We start from the raw sequence: 16040 nt of genomic DNA, 5'->3' as shown, positions 1-16040 counted from the left end.
TTTGAAGATTTTATGACCACTCAAAGCTGTTACAAGAACATTCGTTGAGTTCAAAGCTAAATTACAAACAGTTTGAACGCTCATAGAAAGTTGTAAAACGTGAAACACAAAGGAACAGATTATATGAATCCTATATAAATATAAATTTGAGTACCTTTCCAAATTATTTCGTCACGACATGTTTCGGCTACTGATGCCATTTTCAAGTCATTTGTCATTTGACTTGTGACGAAATAATTTAAAAAGGGTTCTCAGATTTATATTCAAAAGTAACCCTTAAGAAAAAAAGACAATTATATGAATCCTATTGGAAATTTCTACTGCTTTCCAACCAAATCCTTATAACTAGATTTTGACTTATGGTTTTTCAGTTATTGACGTTTTTCAATGGTATAGAAAAATCTATAAATCTCGAAAACTGAGGTTGATATAAGAAAATTTCACTAGACATTCCTTTTTGTGAATTGCATGTACTGTAGAATCTGAGGTGCTCGGCTGTTATAAACCGATTATAAAATTGGATTTTTGACTAACAGATTCCTAGGTATTTACGTTTTTCAATGAAGAAGAAAAATTTATAAATCTCGAAAACTAAGGTTGATATAAGAAAATTTCACTAGACATTCCTTTTTGTGAATTTCATGTACTGTAGAATCTGACATGTTCGGCTGTTATAAGTCTATTATAATTAGATTTTGACTAACAGTTTTCTTGTTATAAACGTTTTTGAATGGTATAGAAAAATCTATAAATCTCGAAAACTAAGGTTGATATGAGAAAATTTCACTAGACATTCTTTTTTGTGAATTTCATGTACTGTAGAATCTGACATGTTCGGCTGTTATAAGTCTATTATAATTAGATTTTGACTAACAGTTTTCTTGTTATAAACGTTTTTGAATGGTATAGAAAAATCTATAAATCTCGAAAACTGAGGGTGATAAATAAGAAAATTTCATTGGACATATTTTTTGTGAATTTCATGTAGAATCTGAGGTGTTCCGGCTGTTACACCTTTTGTGGGGGCACCCTTTAGAATGCGGTGAATTGGCAACTGTGTGAACTTAATCTGCTATGAGTCTATTGAATGAATGTTTTATCATTTGCTCTGACTTTATAACATGAATCTGACTTTAATTATTTATTTAATTAACTAATTTATTTATTTCTCGAATTCATTTTATTTAATTGATAATAATTCTATGATTTTGCAGATGAGATCTCTCGACAGACTCCTTGAGCTGGAAAAGGAGAGAAAGGAGAGATGGGAGGCATTTCAGAGTAAGTATTCACTTCCTCTTATTTGTCTTGCTGATATTTTATTACTTATCTGCATAAATTCATTTGAGCTCATTTGTTCAGATATTTGATTACTATAGTTAGGTCCACATTATAATGGCAGTGTTTGATTAGCAATTGTATTGCGTTCCTCGTCTATCATTCAACAAAACGGATAGCGCTATCTCTATCTTGCTTTGCTCTGTTGCCAGATGATCGTCTATTACCAATGTAGGAATAATAATTAATTAACAAAATATTTCATCGTAACTATGTAAATTCATTATAAAATCATTGAAAAATATAATTTCTCGCTTGATTAAATATAATTGATTTTTTTTAAACTAGAAATAACAGTTGATATTACATCAATAAACCTTCATCAGCTACCGTCCATAGAAGGCATTGACAAGACAGAGTTCGTCAACGTTTTTCCTATCTTTCTCCACTGCCATTATAACGTGGACCTCATTATTGAAGATACTTTGAAGATATTTGCAGATCATCGAAGGTACTTCAAAGATACCCACTTCTACTTGTGATATATATTATGAGAAGACATGTTCATAGAATTTGTGATTGGAATTAATGAGTAATGTGAATTTTAGAAGGCGAGTTTCAAGATACCAATTATGTGCAAGATATTTATTTTTTTTTGAAAAAAAATTCCAGGATCTTCGGCGCAGTTGTTAGAAGCCTGCAGCGCTCTCGAGAACGCGTGAGTAGATACTCTTATTTTTACTTTTCACCAATACGGTAAACCGGGGTGACTTTGTCCCAATTTTAGGGAGTTGAGATTTTAAACCGCTTGCTATCAATACTTGATTTGCAACAAAATATCTCTTGCAATATTTTTATTGTATTCTGCAATATTTGAAGAGTATTTTTCATAATATAAAGTTGGTATTTTTCTCTACTTTGACAAAGATGTATTTTTTCCCACTTTGAAAAATACATGAAAAAAGTTTATTTTCAGTTTTAAAACCAGTTTTATTTTAATATTAATTATTAACAGTTTTATTTATTCCAATTATGTACTTTTTCCCACTTTGAAAAATACATGGAAAAAAGTTGATTTTCAGTTTTAAAACCAGTTTTATTTTAATATTAATTATTAACAGTTTTATTTATTTCAATTATGTACTTTTTCCCACTTTGGAAAATACATGGAAAAAAGTTTATGTTCAGTTTTAAAACCAGTTTTATTTTGATATTAATTGTTAACAGTTTTATTTATTTCAATTATGTACTTTTTCCCACTTTGAAAAATACATGGAAAAAAGTTTATTTTCAGTTTTAAAACCAGTTTTATTTTAATATTAAATATTAACAGTTTAATTTATTTCAATTTCAATTATAATGATTTGTTTTTTTATTGAACATGAATCAACATTTAAGACATTAATACACCAGAATAAACCTGTGTTTTTTCAATTATGGAAAAATTCCACAATATCAATTCTCATTCAAGAACATTGGTTTTTTGTTTCCACATCAATTTTGGATTTGTTTTTGTTGAAATGATTTCTTGTGATGTGAGCTGCATTGAATATTTCAATTAAATTCTATGAACTTCTTTCAAATTTCAATCCTATTCAATTTGAAGTTGCGACCTGAAAACTGTGACACCAGACCTGAGCCAGCCAGGTCACACGATATTATTTCATTTATTTTTTCAATCCTATTAAATTATCAATTTCTCTAGGTCTTTAAGAGCCGCCTTAACTTCCGTCAGCTCTTCCACTTCTGCCGTCTTCACTTCGACCGCCTCTACTTCGGCCGCCTCCTCTTCGACCGACTTCATTTCGGCAGCCTCCACTTCGACCGACTTCATTTCGGCCGCCTCCACTTCAACAGACTCCATTTCAGCCGACTCCTTTTCGGCCGCCTCCACTTCAACCGACTCCATTTCGGCCGCCTCCACTTCGGCCGTTGTCCCGTCTACTTCCGCGCCACGGTGAGTAGGCTAAAATAAAATCATAGAGATAAGATAGCATGACACGATATGCCATGATTTGTAGAATTCTTTGGAAGTTATATATCAAATTATGGTGTTGTGTATCAAGTTGAGATGATACTGTATCGTATTTTCACTTTTTGTGTTGTTGAGAAGTTGATATTGTAATGATTCATATTGAATGAAAAAGACTAAGAAATTGTCAAAAAACCACAGACTTATTGATACTTAGAAAGACTGGTTTTGTTTATTACACCATTGTCAATCTTTGATAAACTGTTTATCAGATATTGACAATGGTATAATAACCGAAACCGGTCTTTCTAAGTATCAATAAATCTGTGGTTTTTTGACAATTTCTTAGTCATTTTCATTCAGTATCGTATTGTGTTATTACTCAATCATGTGTGGTGATACTGTATCCTGTATTTTGATACAATTTTGTAATTTTGGCGAAATAAACATTCTTATTCTTATGTTTGTGTTACAGGTGGCAGAGTTGAGGAGACCCGGGTGGAGTGACTGGCGGATGGCCGCCACTCTTGGCTGGCCACCTCAGCCCTCCGGCTATCCAATTCAGAGGGTGGCAACCCCCACGGGGGGTTAATAGAAAACATAAAGAATGTGAGTACAACCTCTTATTTATCACTACTCAACTCCAGTTATTTCCAGTCATTGTTTGAAATTTAAAAAAACCTTATTATTGAACAAAAATCCAAATTGAATGTTGTCAATGTGCGGGAAGTTTTATTTTTCTTTTTTTTTCTTCTTCTACATCTTCTCCTTCTTCTTCTCCTACATCTTGTTCTTCTTCTTTCAGCCTTAGTAAAAAGATACAAAATAGACAGGATACAAACAAAAAAATAGATTTGAATGATTAATTCGACCCAAAGAGAGGAAGGTCCTGGGACCCCTCAAAAAGGGAACACTTGAAAGTGATTTCAATTTGAATAAAGTAGCTCATATAAGTGAAGTGATTTCAGTCATACAAACTATTTTATGCTCTCAAAGTTCAAACAATTTCTTAGAATTCAAGAATGGACAATGGATTTTTTTATATATATTAATATATTGCATGTGACTATTATATAATTACAGTATTTTATCAATGTGATATTGTTATGTGTTGAGAACCTATCTTATAGGTTGCTCTTTTTTTACTTTTCCTCAGTCTGTTTATTCGGATGTTTGGGATGCAATTCAGTGTTCACTATTTATGTCAGTCGATAAGTGAAAAAAACTTTAGAAAAATGTCTACTGAAAAAAAATCCAAATGGAAGTGTGTTTCTTGCAAGACGACAACGATTGAACCTGCTGTAGTGATTGAAGCGTTGAAGGGGGGTGAGGGGTCTGCTGCAGTCATTGAACCAGCGAAGGGTGGTGAGGGGTCTGCGATAGCTCAGCCGACCGGCGGTGCGTTATCTCAGCTCGACTTGGAAGCTATCTCCACTATCGTCAAGCAGATTATTCAATCACAATTATCTCCTACTTTTCTCCGTGATTTCCAAGATATGAAATCATCTATTGAATTCGTGTCGGACGAGTTCGATAAATTCAAACAGGAACTGAAAGATTGCAATGAGGAACTCAAAATAGTGAAAAGTGAGAATGAAAACTTGAAAGCAGACATTAGCTCATTAAAAAAACAAATCGCTGATTTTGAGATGTACACTCGGCGTGACAACGTTATTGTAACTGGTTTACCTGAATCTCCTAAGGAATCCGTATTTGAAATTTTTAAAAATATTTCTACTGCAATAGGTAGTCCTCTAACAGGCAAGGATCTTAGTGCCGCACACAGAGTTCCTTCGCGTACCAAGGACGGCATTAAGCCTATTATTTTAAAATTTATGCGTCGAGAAGATAAGGTGACATGGCTGTCTGAATTCAAGAAGAAGGCACTTGAAGACAAAAGTGAGCCTGGCATATCGACAAGGACTGTATCTCGCTTTCTTCCGGTTGGTAGGATATCGGCGTACCAACACTTGTCCCCGGCGGTGTCCATGCTGCTCAAAGACACGAAGAAGTTGGCTGAAGAGAAAAACTACCGCTACGTATGGTCTAGAGATGGAAAAATTTTTGTCAGGAAGACTGAAACCAGTCCGGCTTTGCTGATTAGATCGAAGGATGATTACAACAAGCTGTAAATTAGTTTCTATTTGGTTATTGTTTTTTTTTTCTCTCTAATTTATTATGGAGAACTGCCAAGTAAGAGACTTATTGGAGGAACTTTATGACAATAATAATTGTAAAACTTCGAAGCTACAAGATTCTAATCATGTTAATTTTTTCTTTTCGGACAATTCTGTTTTAAAAATTTTTCATTTGAACATTAGAAGTGTCAGACGGAATTTTGATGAATTATGTGTGCTTCTTACTAGTTTAAATGTAAATTTTGATATTATAATACTCACTGAAACCTGGTTGTCTCATGATGACTGGTTTGATCTACCCAATTACAATAAATACATAAAACCAACAAAATATAATAAATGCGATGGAATTATTGTGTATATTAAGCATGGTATTAAGTTTGAAATATTGAATGTCAATATTCAACAAACAAATGTTATTAATTTTATTATTGATTTTCAACAAAACCAGTTTTACTTCACTGCCCTTTATCGATCACCGTCAGATACGAATGTTTTTGAATTCATAGATAACCTTGAAATGTTTTTAGAGGAGACTAAATGCTTCTCAAATCGAGTCCTGATTGGTGATACGAATATTGATATCTTGGAAAATCGTTTAGGTCTAGCTGGGCATAGGTATATGGATGTATTGAATGAATATGGGTTTATAAGTTATCTTTATGGAGGTACTAGAATCGGTGACGTATCTGAAACATGTATTGACCATTTTTTTCTAAAAAGTCGGTATTTTAGGCTTAATCCAGCTATTTTTAATTGTTCGATTACTGACCATGAAGCAATAATGGGTACTATTAGTGAGACTAAGAATCAAATATGTGAAAATAAAAATACTGCTGTTGATGATCTACAAATCATACAAGAAAAAATTGATTTAAATAATTTTAAGATTAGAATTGAAAACGAATCGTGGGGGGAAACTATGTCAGAAAACAGTGCTAAAAAAGCCTTTACAATTTTCTTTGATACTATCATAAAACATCTTACATTATCAAAAAAAGTTTGTCATAGGGTTAGCAGTAGACAAACCCGACTTAAACCCTGGATCACATCAAGTTTAGTTAGATCTATAAGGACAAGGAACAAAATGACTATAAAAGCTAGAAGACAGCCGTTCAATGATGCACTTGCCAACAAATTAAAAAATTATAATACTATTTTAAAGAGGATTTTGCGCGTGGTAAAGGAGACTTATTTCAAAAACAAATTTATTAACTGCAAACATAATATCAAGAAGACCTGGGAAACAATAAATGAAGCAACGGATTCTACTAAACAAAAGAAAAATATATCTTCTGATATACAAGGCATTGATAAACGAGTAATAAAGTCAGACAAAAAGAAAGAGATAGCAGATGAATTCAATAAATATTTCACTACAATCGGTAAAGAGATTACAAATAGGAATCTAAAGAACTTAAATCAAGACAAAACATACAGGTATAGAGTAATTCCAGGAAATTGTAATTCATTCTTTTTTACACCAGTCTCAGAAGAAGAAGTTATTAATACTATTTTTAGTCTGAAAAGAAGGGTAACTCCTGGCCCTGATGGAGTATATGCAAATTGCCTCATTGAAAATGCATATAATATTTCTAAACCTCTTGAGCATATAATTAATCTATGTTTTCAACAGGGCTACTTCCCTGACGAAATGAAACGGGCTATAGTCATTCCATTACATAAAGGAAAGGAGAAATCCAGTTGAATAATTATCGTCCTATTTCCCTCTTATCTAGTATTAGTAAAATTATAGAAAAATGTGTAAAGTCGAGACTAATATCCTACTTAAATAAATATAAAATCTTAAATAGTTCGCAATTGGGTTTTCAGAGTGGCCTTAATACTTCTGATGCAATATTTAGAGTGAGTAGAGAAGTTATAAATCATTTAGATAGAGGAAAAAAGTGCTTGGGAATCTTTCTGGACTTCCAAAAGGCTTTCGACACAGTGGACCATGAACTCTTGCTAAATAAAATGGAAATTATCGGTTTTAGAGGCATAGTTTTGAAATTTTTTAGGTCATACTTAAACTTAAGGTCACAAGCCGTAAAAATTGATGATACAATTAGCAACGATAGGAGAGTTGAAGCTGGGATTCCACAAGGAACAGTGCTTGGCCCAATTCTATTCCTAATTTATATTAATGATTTATTAAATATTGATCTAGACTGTGGCTCTCTCTACTCTTTTGCGGATGACACTGTAGCTCTGTTTCATGGAAATTCATGGATGGAAACATTTAAGAAAGCAAATAGTGGTATAGCAAAGATAAAAAATTGGTGTGACCACAATAATTATGTATAAATAAAGATAAAACTGTGGTTCTACCCTTTTACCTCACAATGGCTGGTAAGCCCTCTGAGGAGTACCAACTTAAAATAATTATTCATAAACCTGACTGTAATCAGTCTTATTGCCAGTGTGTTCCTCTCTTTGTTCATGATTCTGTAAAATACCTAGGCATCATGATAGATTCTCGACTAAGGTGGGAGCCACATATTTCTTATGTTTGTAATAGATTAAGGAAAACATTTTATAAGTTTGTTCAATTGAGAAATATTCTTCCATTGTACCAGTTGAGGATGGTATTCCTTGCCCTAATCTCTTCTATAATTGAATACGGCATTGTTGGATGGGGAGGTTGTGGATCTTCCATCTTACAACCCCTTATTTTGCAATATAAGAAAATTGTAAAAATATGTCTGAATAGACCAGTTAGATATCCCACTAACCTAATCTATAAAGAATTCAAAGTTCTAAGCCCTGAGGATTTATATAAATTTAACTTATTAAAATATGTATTTGAACGACCATTAGATTTTCCAGTGACTCCTGAACATGGATATACAACTCGTGGTCAAGCCAGAGAGAAACTGTATGAGCCGAGATGTGTAACTGCATCTGCGGCTGGTCATGCAGCCTTTCAGGGTCCTCGTTTATTTAATGTTTTACCTTTCGATATTTCTAGAGAGTCCTCCTTATCGATTTTCTGTAGAAGGTTAAGATTGTATTTATCGGCTTCATAAATTGTTTCGTTTCATTTTTTTTTTCATTGAAATATGTTAACTTTCTTCTGTAAACTAGGCTATATAAACTAAGCATTGTAATCAATTTGTTTATTTTTGTGGAAGATGTGTATTTTTGTTTAGATTGCTTTAATGGCATAAGATAATACTATTTATGTAAGTAGCTCTATATAGTACTTGAAGCAGCTGAATCGTTTTTCTTATATATTTTCTGTAATTCATAAGACGAACCACTCCTCGACGCAGGCCTAGCCTAATGAGGAGTGCACTTGATATTTTTTATGTTTTATGCTTTGTAAAATTGTACAATGAAGTGAATAAAAGTTATTATTATTATTATTATTATTATTATTATAATTGACTTATACAAGAAGGGGATAGGAAATTCATGAACGACACACGCTGCTCCTTCATCTTTATACAGCCTTACAAAATAGTGGACAACCGAAAAAATTTGGCAAATAGATGAATGAAAAATATATTAATTTAACTCAATATTATTTTTCATTATTTCCAGGAGAAGGATAGCGTAAAATTATTTTTCATTATTTCCAGGAGAGGATAGTGTAAAACCTGAAAGCCCTAAAGGTGCCAAGGGGTATTACGGCGGTTGCTGAGCAAGGGGTTGAGACGGCTGCATTTTTGAACAGCATTGGCATTGACGCCCACCTCCAATATTTGGAGGCGAGGCCCCAGGGGGGGTTCATCGGGAAAATACGGAACGTGAGTAGAACCTCTTATTCATCATTACTCAACTCCAGTTATTTCTAGTCATTTTTTTGAAAATTGAAAAACCTTATTATTAAACAAAAATCCAAATTGAATGTTGTCAATGTGCATGAAGTTTTCTTTTTCTTTTTTTTTTCTTTCTTCTCCTACATCTTCTTTTTCTCCTACATCTTCTTCTTCTTTCAGCCTTAGAAAATAGATACAAAATAGACAGGGAACAACCAAAAAAAGTAGATTTGAATGAATAATTTGATCCAAAGAGAGGAAGGTCCTGGGGCGCCCCAGGAAGGGAACAACCGTGAGGCGCCCCTAAAAGGAGACATGCCTGATGCGCCCCAGAAAAGGGACAATCCTGGGACCCTCCAGAAAGGGAACAGCTCTGAGAAATGATACAACCCTGATCCGCCCCAAACAGGGGACAACGCTGAGACGAATTAATAAATAACGAATTCAGGGATTAATGATGTTATTTATAGTTACTGTATTTGATCAAGTTGAATGAAATGAATGAATGAATTTATTGCTTCATACAGTGTATGATTACAACGTTCATGAAAATGTTCCACAAAAATGAACAGAAACAGTTTTTCACACAACAAAATGAAATCGATTATCTAGGCAACAAATCTTAATACTCTTTTCTCAATTATAATTTAGACACATATATATTGATTATAATTTATATAGAAAAATTAAATTATTTATATATATATATATATATATATATATATATATATATATATATATATATATATATATATATATATATTCATCATAATATATGCAATTCCAATTTTAATGACTGCTTTCTAAAGTGCTATCCTTCGATATGTTTCAGATTTCAAGAATGGACTATAAACGTAGTCATTCCCTACCAAGGAATCAGGAGTTTCGAAAATATGCCACCACAGCTCCCTCCCAGTAGACAATCATGTGAGAACTACACTGAAAATACGACGTATTGGGAAGCAAATATATAATGGAGAATCAGCAAATATTTATAAAGGTCAGTCAATTTAATTCTAAAGTTTGCATTGAGTTTGAACTCTTCATGCCGTCAACCGGGATGACTTTGAATACAAGATCAGGGCTTTGATAGTCTGTTGCATATCCAAACCACCCTTACATTCATCCCTTACCATCTTATCCCTTCACACATGACCCTTCATCCCTTACCACACATAACCTTGACATTGGAGTAAATTTCTACAGTCTGATGATGACCAATAACAGGTCAAAACGATTTCCACTCCATAAGTGTTTTCTAGAATTTAAGTTTGCCTTGAATTGTGAATTAATAACCAGTCAATATAGAGAGGGCATTCATGCATCCCTTTCTCCCTGGAGGGGACTACAAAATCCCTTAATTCACAATCTCGTCTTGAGTTTCTGTAGGGATGAGGAATCAATGACAGTGATGCAATTTGGGAAGTCCCAAACATCATGTGAATCCCATGCACCTTTCAGGAATGTATCTGTATCTGTATTTGATTTGGGAGGTTGGTTTATTGATGGATCTACCCCAATTATGGATCTCTCCATACTTTTTCAGTTGATTATTCAACTGGTGTTCTCCTAAAATTAGAAAGTAAAGACAGTTGTGTAGCAGAAAGCTGTGTCAATTTGTGCACTTTTTCCTCGTACAGCCACTCATTGTGTTGAGTCAATTATTCAAATCTCGAAGGAACTCTTTGTATACTACATTCTCATTCTGGAGATCGTGCAATTTCGATCCTCCTTGGGTATTGAAAAATGATCTATGAAAAACGAACGCAATAGATTTTGTGCCCGGATTTTCACTGAATATGCCAACACTAGCAATTTCCTCCACAATTTATTGCAACTCTCATTCACAAGTTTACTTCCGTCTAAATTATGAATTTATCATAAAAGCCAAAAATGCTGCTGAAACGCTTTCAACAAGAAAAATCGCTCAAGGGTGGAATGTTTTTTGCAGGACCGTGAGCTGTCATCAGGCGAGCAGAGCGATCGCCATTCTTCTTGCCGGGTGGTCCGCCATCCAAGTCGCTCAACATGGAATCGCTGTTGCCGGTGCAGTCAATATAGAGAATGCATTCATGCATCCCTTTCTCCCTGGACGGGATCACAAAATCCCTTAATCCACAATCTCGTCTTGAGTTTCTGTAGGGATAGGGAATCAATGACAGTGATGCAATTTGGGAAGTCCCAAACATCATGTAAATTCCATGCACTTTCCAGGAATGTATCTTCATTTGATTTGGGGGGTTGGTCTTCTTCTTCTTCATTTATTGACACACTTTACAATTTACAATAATAAATAATACACAAAACATTACAAAACAATAATATAAAGTGGTTAGGTAACCTCATTTGAAAAAAACGTGTTGAGGCACCATCACACTGAAAATAAAGAAAGAGTAGCTTAGAGCCTAGCTAAAATTATATAAAAACTTGATAAATGTTTATAATACAGAGAAAAAAATATGTTGAAGAGTACTAAGAGATAAACTGTCCCTTCAAAAATGTATCATTCACTGGAATATGATAATATCAAAAATACAATATAAAGTAACTATACTATCTAACAGAAACTCAACATCTTCTAGTGAAAACAACCAAGATTTCAATTCCTTGAGAAAAATTCTTAAATTTAAAATAGAGGACACATGGAAAGGTAGATAATTATAAAACTTTAAAGCACAAAAAGTAAAAAACCTACAAAAAGCTTCAACATTAGCCTTCAACAGAATGACCTTATTTTGAAATCTCAAACGACTAGAGTAAACTCTAGCATTACTTTGAACATTTCCTCCTCTAATGAAAAATATTCTTAAAACTCTAAAGACATATAAATATCTTAATGGCAAAATATGAAATTGTTTAAAAAAAATCATTGCATGTTCCGTTCTAGGTACACGCACCATTATTCTGATAATTTTCTTTTGTGCAACTAAAAGGTCTTGTTCGGTGTCTTGTAGGAGCAACAACACCTGTTCCTTCAGATTGATCAAGCAGTTTGTGATAGGACTAGATTTACAGGACAGGACTAAGGTATGTCATGCTCAGTAGACGATTAGCAATCGAGCGAGAAGGTTGTGTCTGTTCCAAGCTCTCTTATTGTTATCGCTTCCTTCCATTCCGAACAACTTTTATTCTGTTTGTTTCAACGTTGAATTTAGTGAAAGTATTCAGTTAAATATCCAAGTTTAGTGTGATGTCTTGCCACACGTGCAATAAATCTGTGAGATCGAGCAACAATGCAGTCACCTGTTGCGACTGCAACAACAAATTTCAACATTTCTACTGACCAAGCTGGAATGCTGTTACTGTAGTGAGGTTCATGTTGTAATGGCAGTTGGCAATGGTATTGCTAACCTTGCTTTATCAATCTAATCAGGTTTTCTTCTCATTTTATCCAGGACACAATCCAGGGACGATCGATGTCGGGTTGCTTGAGGAAGCTACCTTACATTCCATGTGACTCCACCAAGAAACATTTTGACATTTTGGAACGATAATGTGGGGTCGCTAGGGAAGCTACCGAAGCTACCATACATTCTGTGTATGGTAACCCTGGACCCCACAACAGGTCATCATTTTGACATGAAGAGTAAGTACAAATAACTACCATAGAGAAAAGACTAGATATTATCTTTTCCCAACATCACTACCGTAGCCATTTCGAATCCAACTTCATTTTTGAAATTGAAAACCCCACCCCATGACAGAGCAACATTTTGAGCTGAAAGGTAAGAACACATCACTAACATAGGGAAAAGATACCATAATATGAGACAAAGATATAAAATTTGTGAAATTTAAAACAGTTATACAAAGTATTCATCTTTTGAAATTAAAAAAAAAAATAGGAAATTGTATAAGATATAGCATAGCTATATCTTAGATATAGCATAGCTATATCTTGATGTTAGCCTACTACTTAATTATAATAATGAAATGTTCTGTTGATCTCATATGGGATGTTCTAGAACAGTATTTTTAAATGAATAAATGAATCACCTGATCTGATTAATATGAGTTGAGTGATGTTGATGTTGATTTTGATGCTGATGCTGATGTTGGTGTTGATGTTTTTACTGGACTGGGGATGAACGTCACCAGAGAAGAACCTATGACACCAACCACTCTAGGACTATTGTTGTTTTCACTGTTTCTCATCACTGCTGTCAGTGAGATCGGAGTAAAATTACCGGTGACCTCAATCACATCATCATCATCAGAGTCAATGCTGATTATGTTGGCACCTTCATCATCCGAATTGTCAATTATTATAGGGCACGATTTAAAAGGTTTCATCTCCTTCAAAACTTTAATAATTGAATCTTCTGATTGTGAACTACTTGAAGCTCGCTCTTCTACCTTGGCTACATTATAGTTTGAAGCAAAGACTTTCTCTGAATGGAAACTTATCACTTGATCTTTTCCTCTTCAAACTTCTTCTTTCGATAGAAATATTTTGATAGTCACTATCTTCATTGTTTCTTCTTTCGATAGAAATATTTTGATAGTCACTATCTTCATTTTTGGAGTCATTGTCATCATTCAAATTGCTTTGTTGGTGATGCCTATCGGGAATTATGAAAGTTGAGGTATTCTCAGGAACTTCAGGAATTCTTTGTTCAAGGTAGGGTGTCACTGAGGCAGGTTCATAACCATCACAGTCTATAAATTCGATACTAAAGAATCTGTGCTGGCATCATCAGCTAGGTCCGGGACTGGGGCTGTAATCGGGGTGGCCACTTGGGGTGGTCTGTCCTCTGTCCTTTCTGCGCTCTGGCATGTATCACACTCCCATCTAGTTTTTGTCCTAGACATAAGGCACTTCCTGTGGATACCCTGGGAACCGTACAGGGAGCACAGAAGTATTTGCCACATCGAGTTTATATTGTTGTCTGTGAAATCACGTCCCCTCCAGCAGACACATTTCACCACATTGCAATGAGAATAGCGTTCCAACAGTTCTATAAAGGCCACGGTTCTGTTTTCCAAGACGCATCTTGTTCTGGAATAAAAATTCCATTGTCCACTAGAGCCTTTGAAAACTTTTGTTGATTGTTGCACAACTGGCATTTCAAAGCATAGCTTCCAAAGCTGGAAGCAAGTTGAAGCTGTATTTAATACCTTCTGCTGGGTGAGCAGCTAGAGTGAGCAGCTTCTGTGGTGGCTCCTGTTTTGTGCTTCGAAAAAGTGGTTTTTCCAGTGTTTATAAGGTAGTGTGTTATATCAACATGTTCATCTTGTTATTGTGTATAGGTATGTGAAATCTCTACTTAATCCAGCCACAGGTAGTAGAGTTATGAGTGTTTTAGTGTTTTAATTCTAGCATCCCATACAAAAGCATAGGGAAATAATAGTTTTAGAAATATCACTCTCTCCTGAGCTTAATATTACAGATTTTATGTCAGTTTTTTGATATAACGGATGCCAATTCCTTGCGAAAAGATTGCCACTTGCTCCTTTCTTTAAGCTTAATTCTGGGCCGTGGGAAAAATTATTTTGTGAAACAAAAACAGCAAGAAGTTAGCCTAGAGTAGCCTGGTGGGTAGAAGAGAATAGGTTGGCTGGCAGTAACTGGTTCCAAAATTGTTTACCACAACTTTCTTTAGTCACACTTTGACAGGAAACTCAGAAACAGTTGCTTCAAGTAAGGTCAGAAAGATACTGTTCAGCTAGGAGATACAGGAGCCTGGAAAGAGCTGCTCTATGATACGGCTGTAGTGTGTTGCATGTGGGTTGATACAGTCTTCTGATACGGAACTGGGCTTTCAACCATCCTTTTTCCCATATAACCCTATATGAACCTCTAATTTCCTTATCCTCAGTCCCACATACTTCCCGACCCCCTTTTTGGTATCTTGCCCCAGACCCCCCACCAACCCTCTGAAAAATTTTTATCTTCCAGTTGGATCCCTCTTCATAAGAGAGGATCATTGCACTGTGCAGGGTAGCCCCCCCCACCTACTAGTTCTGAGATAAATAGACCCTTAGTCGAAAACTTGCATCCCTCTTATCTCTGCTTATAGTATACCTATCTCCCCCATTTTTGGAGGCAGCATAGAGGAACCTCAACCTCAGATTTCTGTCAGGGTGGACTCCCACCCCCCTCCCAAGACTGCCCCTTTGTGCGCCTTGAATACCCTTTGAGGTTCCCTGTGAGTCCTTATCTCCTTTCCCCCCTCTGCAAGGAGCCATTTTCTCTCCGGAAAAATTATCGGAGCCCCAAGAGGACATAAGTCACCCATACTTTGGTTACCCCTCTCGAACCCCCCTCTCCTGAAATACACATAAACTTCAATAATTCTGATCCCTGGGCCCTTAGTGCTTTGCACCCCCCCCCCATCCTGAGCGGCGATGGCCAAGGGAGCGTAAGTTCCTGGAGCATAAGTTCCTGGCCAAACCGCAATCCCCCCCTCTCCCCCTTCTTCAAACCCTAAATAATAATCTTGACATTGGCCTCAATTGATCTTGCATAGTACACTTGTGCTTATATGACTGAATGGTTACAACAGAAAAAGCTTTAATCAGTATTATTGTTTGATTGTGAAATATTATTGAGATGGATGTGACTGAGTGCTTATAGCAAGTAAACTAGTGGAAAGCCTTAATTTATGTGATATAGTAAATATTTAATCAGTATTAGAATAAAAATAATTATTATTATTCAATTGTGAATTTATGTTTAATGTATAGGACTGAGTCCTAACAGTGAATAAACTGGTGGAAGGCTTTAATTTGTGTGATATAGTGAATGTTGATTGACAGTGTTCCTATTGGATGACTCTGAATCGATAAAAGGTCTGGACAACATGAGTGAGAGCGTGGTGATAAAGGGTTTCGGCTATAAAGCCATGAGATGTGATCTAGAGACCTTAAATAATGATAACTGGCTCA

At 35.0% G+C, this 16040-nt stretch overlaps 2 protein-coding genes across 8 annotated transcripts in view; both read left to right on the top strand.

Moving 5' to 3' along the window:
* LOC120354019 overlaps positions 1 to 4436 on the top strand; it is a 41421-nt gene extending 36985 nt beyond the window's left edge. For both annotated transcript variants that reach the window (XM_039439829.1, XM_039439830.1), the window contains one exon: positions 4407 to 4436. The gene's annotated coding sequence lies outside the window, so the exon portion shown is untranslated. The remainder of the gene's footprint in view (positions 1 to 4406) is intronic.
* A 5549-nt stretch (positions 4437 to 9985) lies between these two features.
* Positions 9986 to 16040, top strand: part of LOC120354018 — a 32958-nt gene continuing 26903 nt past the window's right edge. For 4 of the 6 annotated variants that reach the window (XR_005572776.1, XR_005572773.1, XR_005572774.1 and 1 more), the window contains exon 1: positions 14289 to 14402. Coding sequence is in view for 1 of the 6 variants with exons in the window: in XM_039439828.1 (XP_039295762.1) it covers positions 14378 to 14402 (25 nt within the window). In the remaining 5 variants the exon portion in view is untranslated. Of the gene's footprint in view, positions 10153 to 14288; positions 14403 to 16040 lie in introns of those variants that run through there. The other 2 variants (XR_005572777.1, XR_005572775.1) reach the window with 1 other exon arrangement.

Source organism: Nilaparvata lugens, chromosome 13 (genome assembly GCF_014356525.2).
Source record: "Nilaparvata lugens isolate BPH chromosome 13, ASM1435652v1, whole genome shotgun sequence".
Lineage (NCBI taxonomy): Eukaryota > Metazoa > Arthropoda > Insecta > Hemiptera > Delphacidae > Nilaparvata > Nilaparvata lugens.
This window is presented reverse-complemented; position numbering and strand designations above follow the sequence as displayed.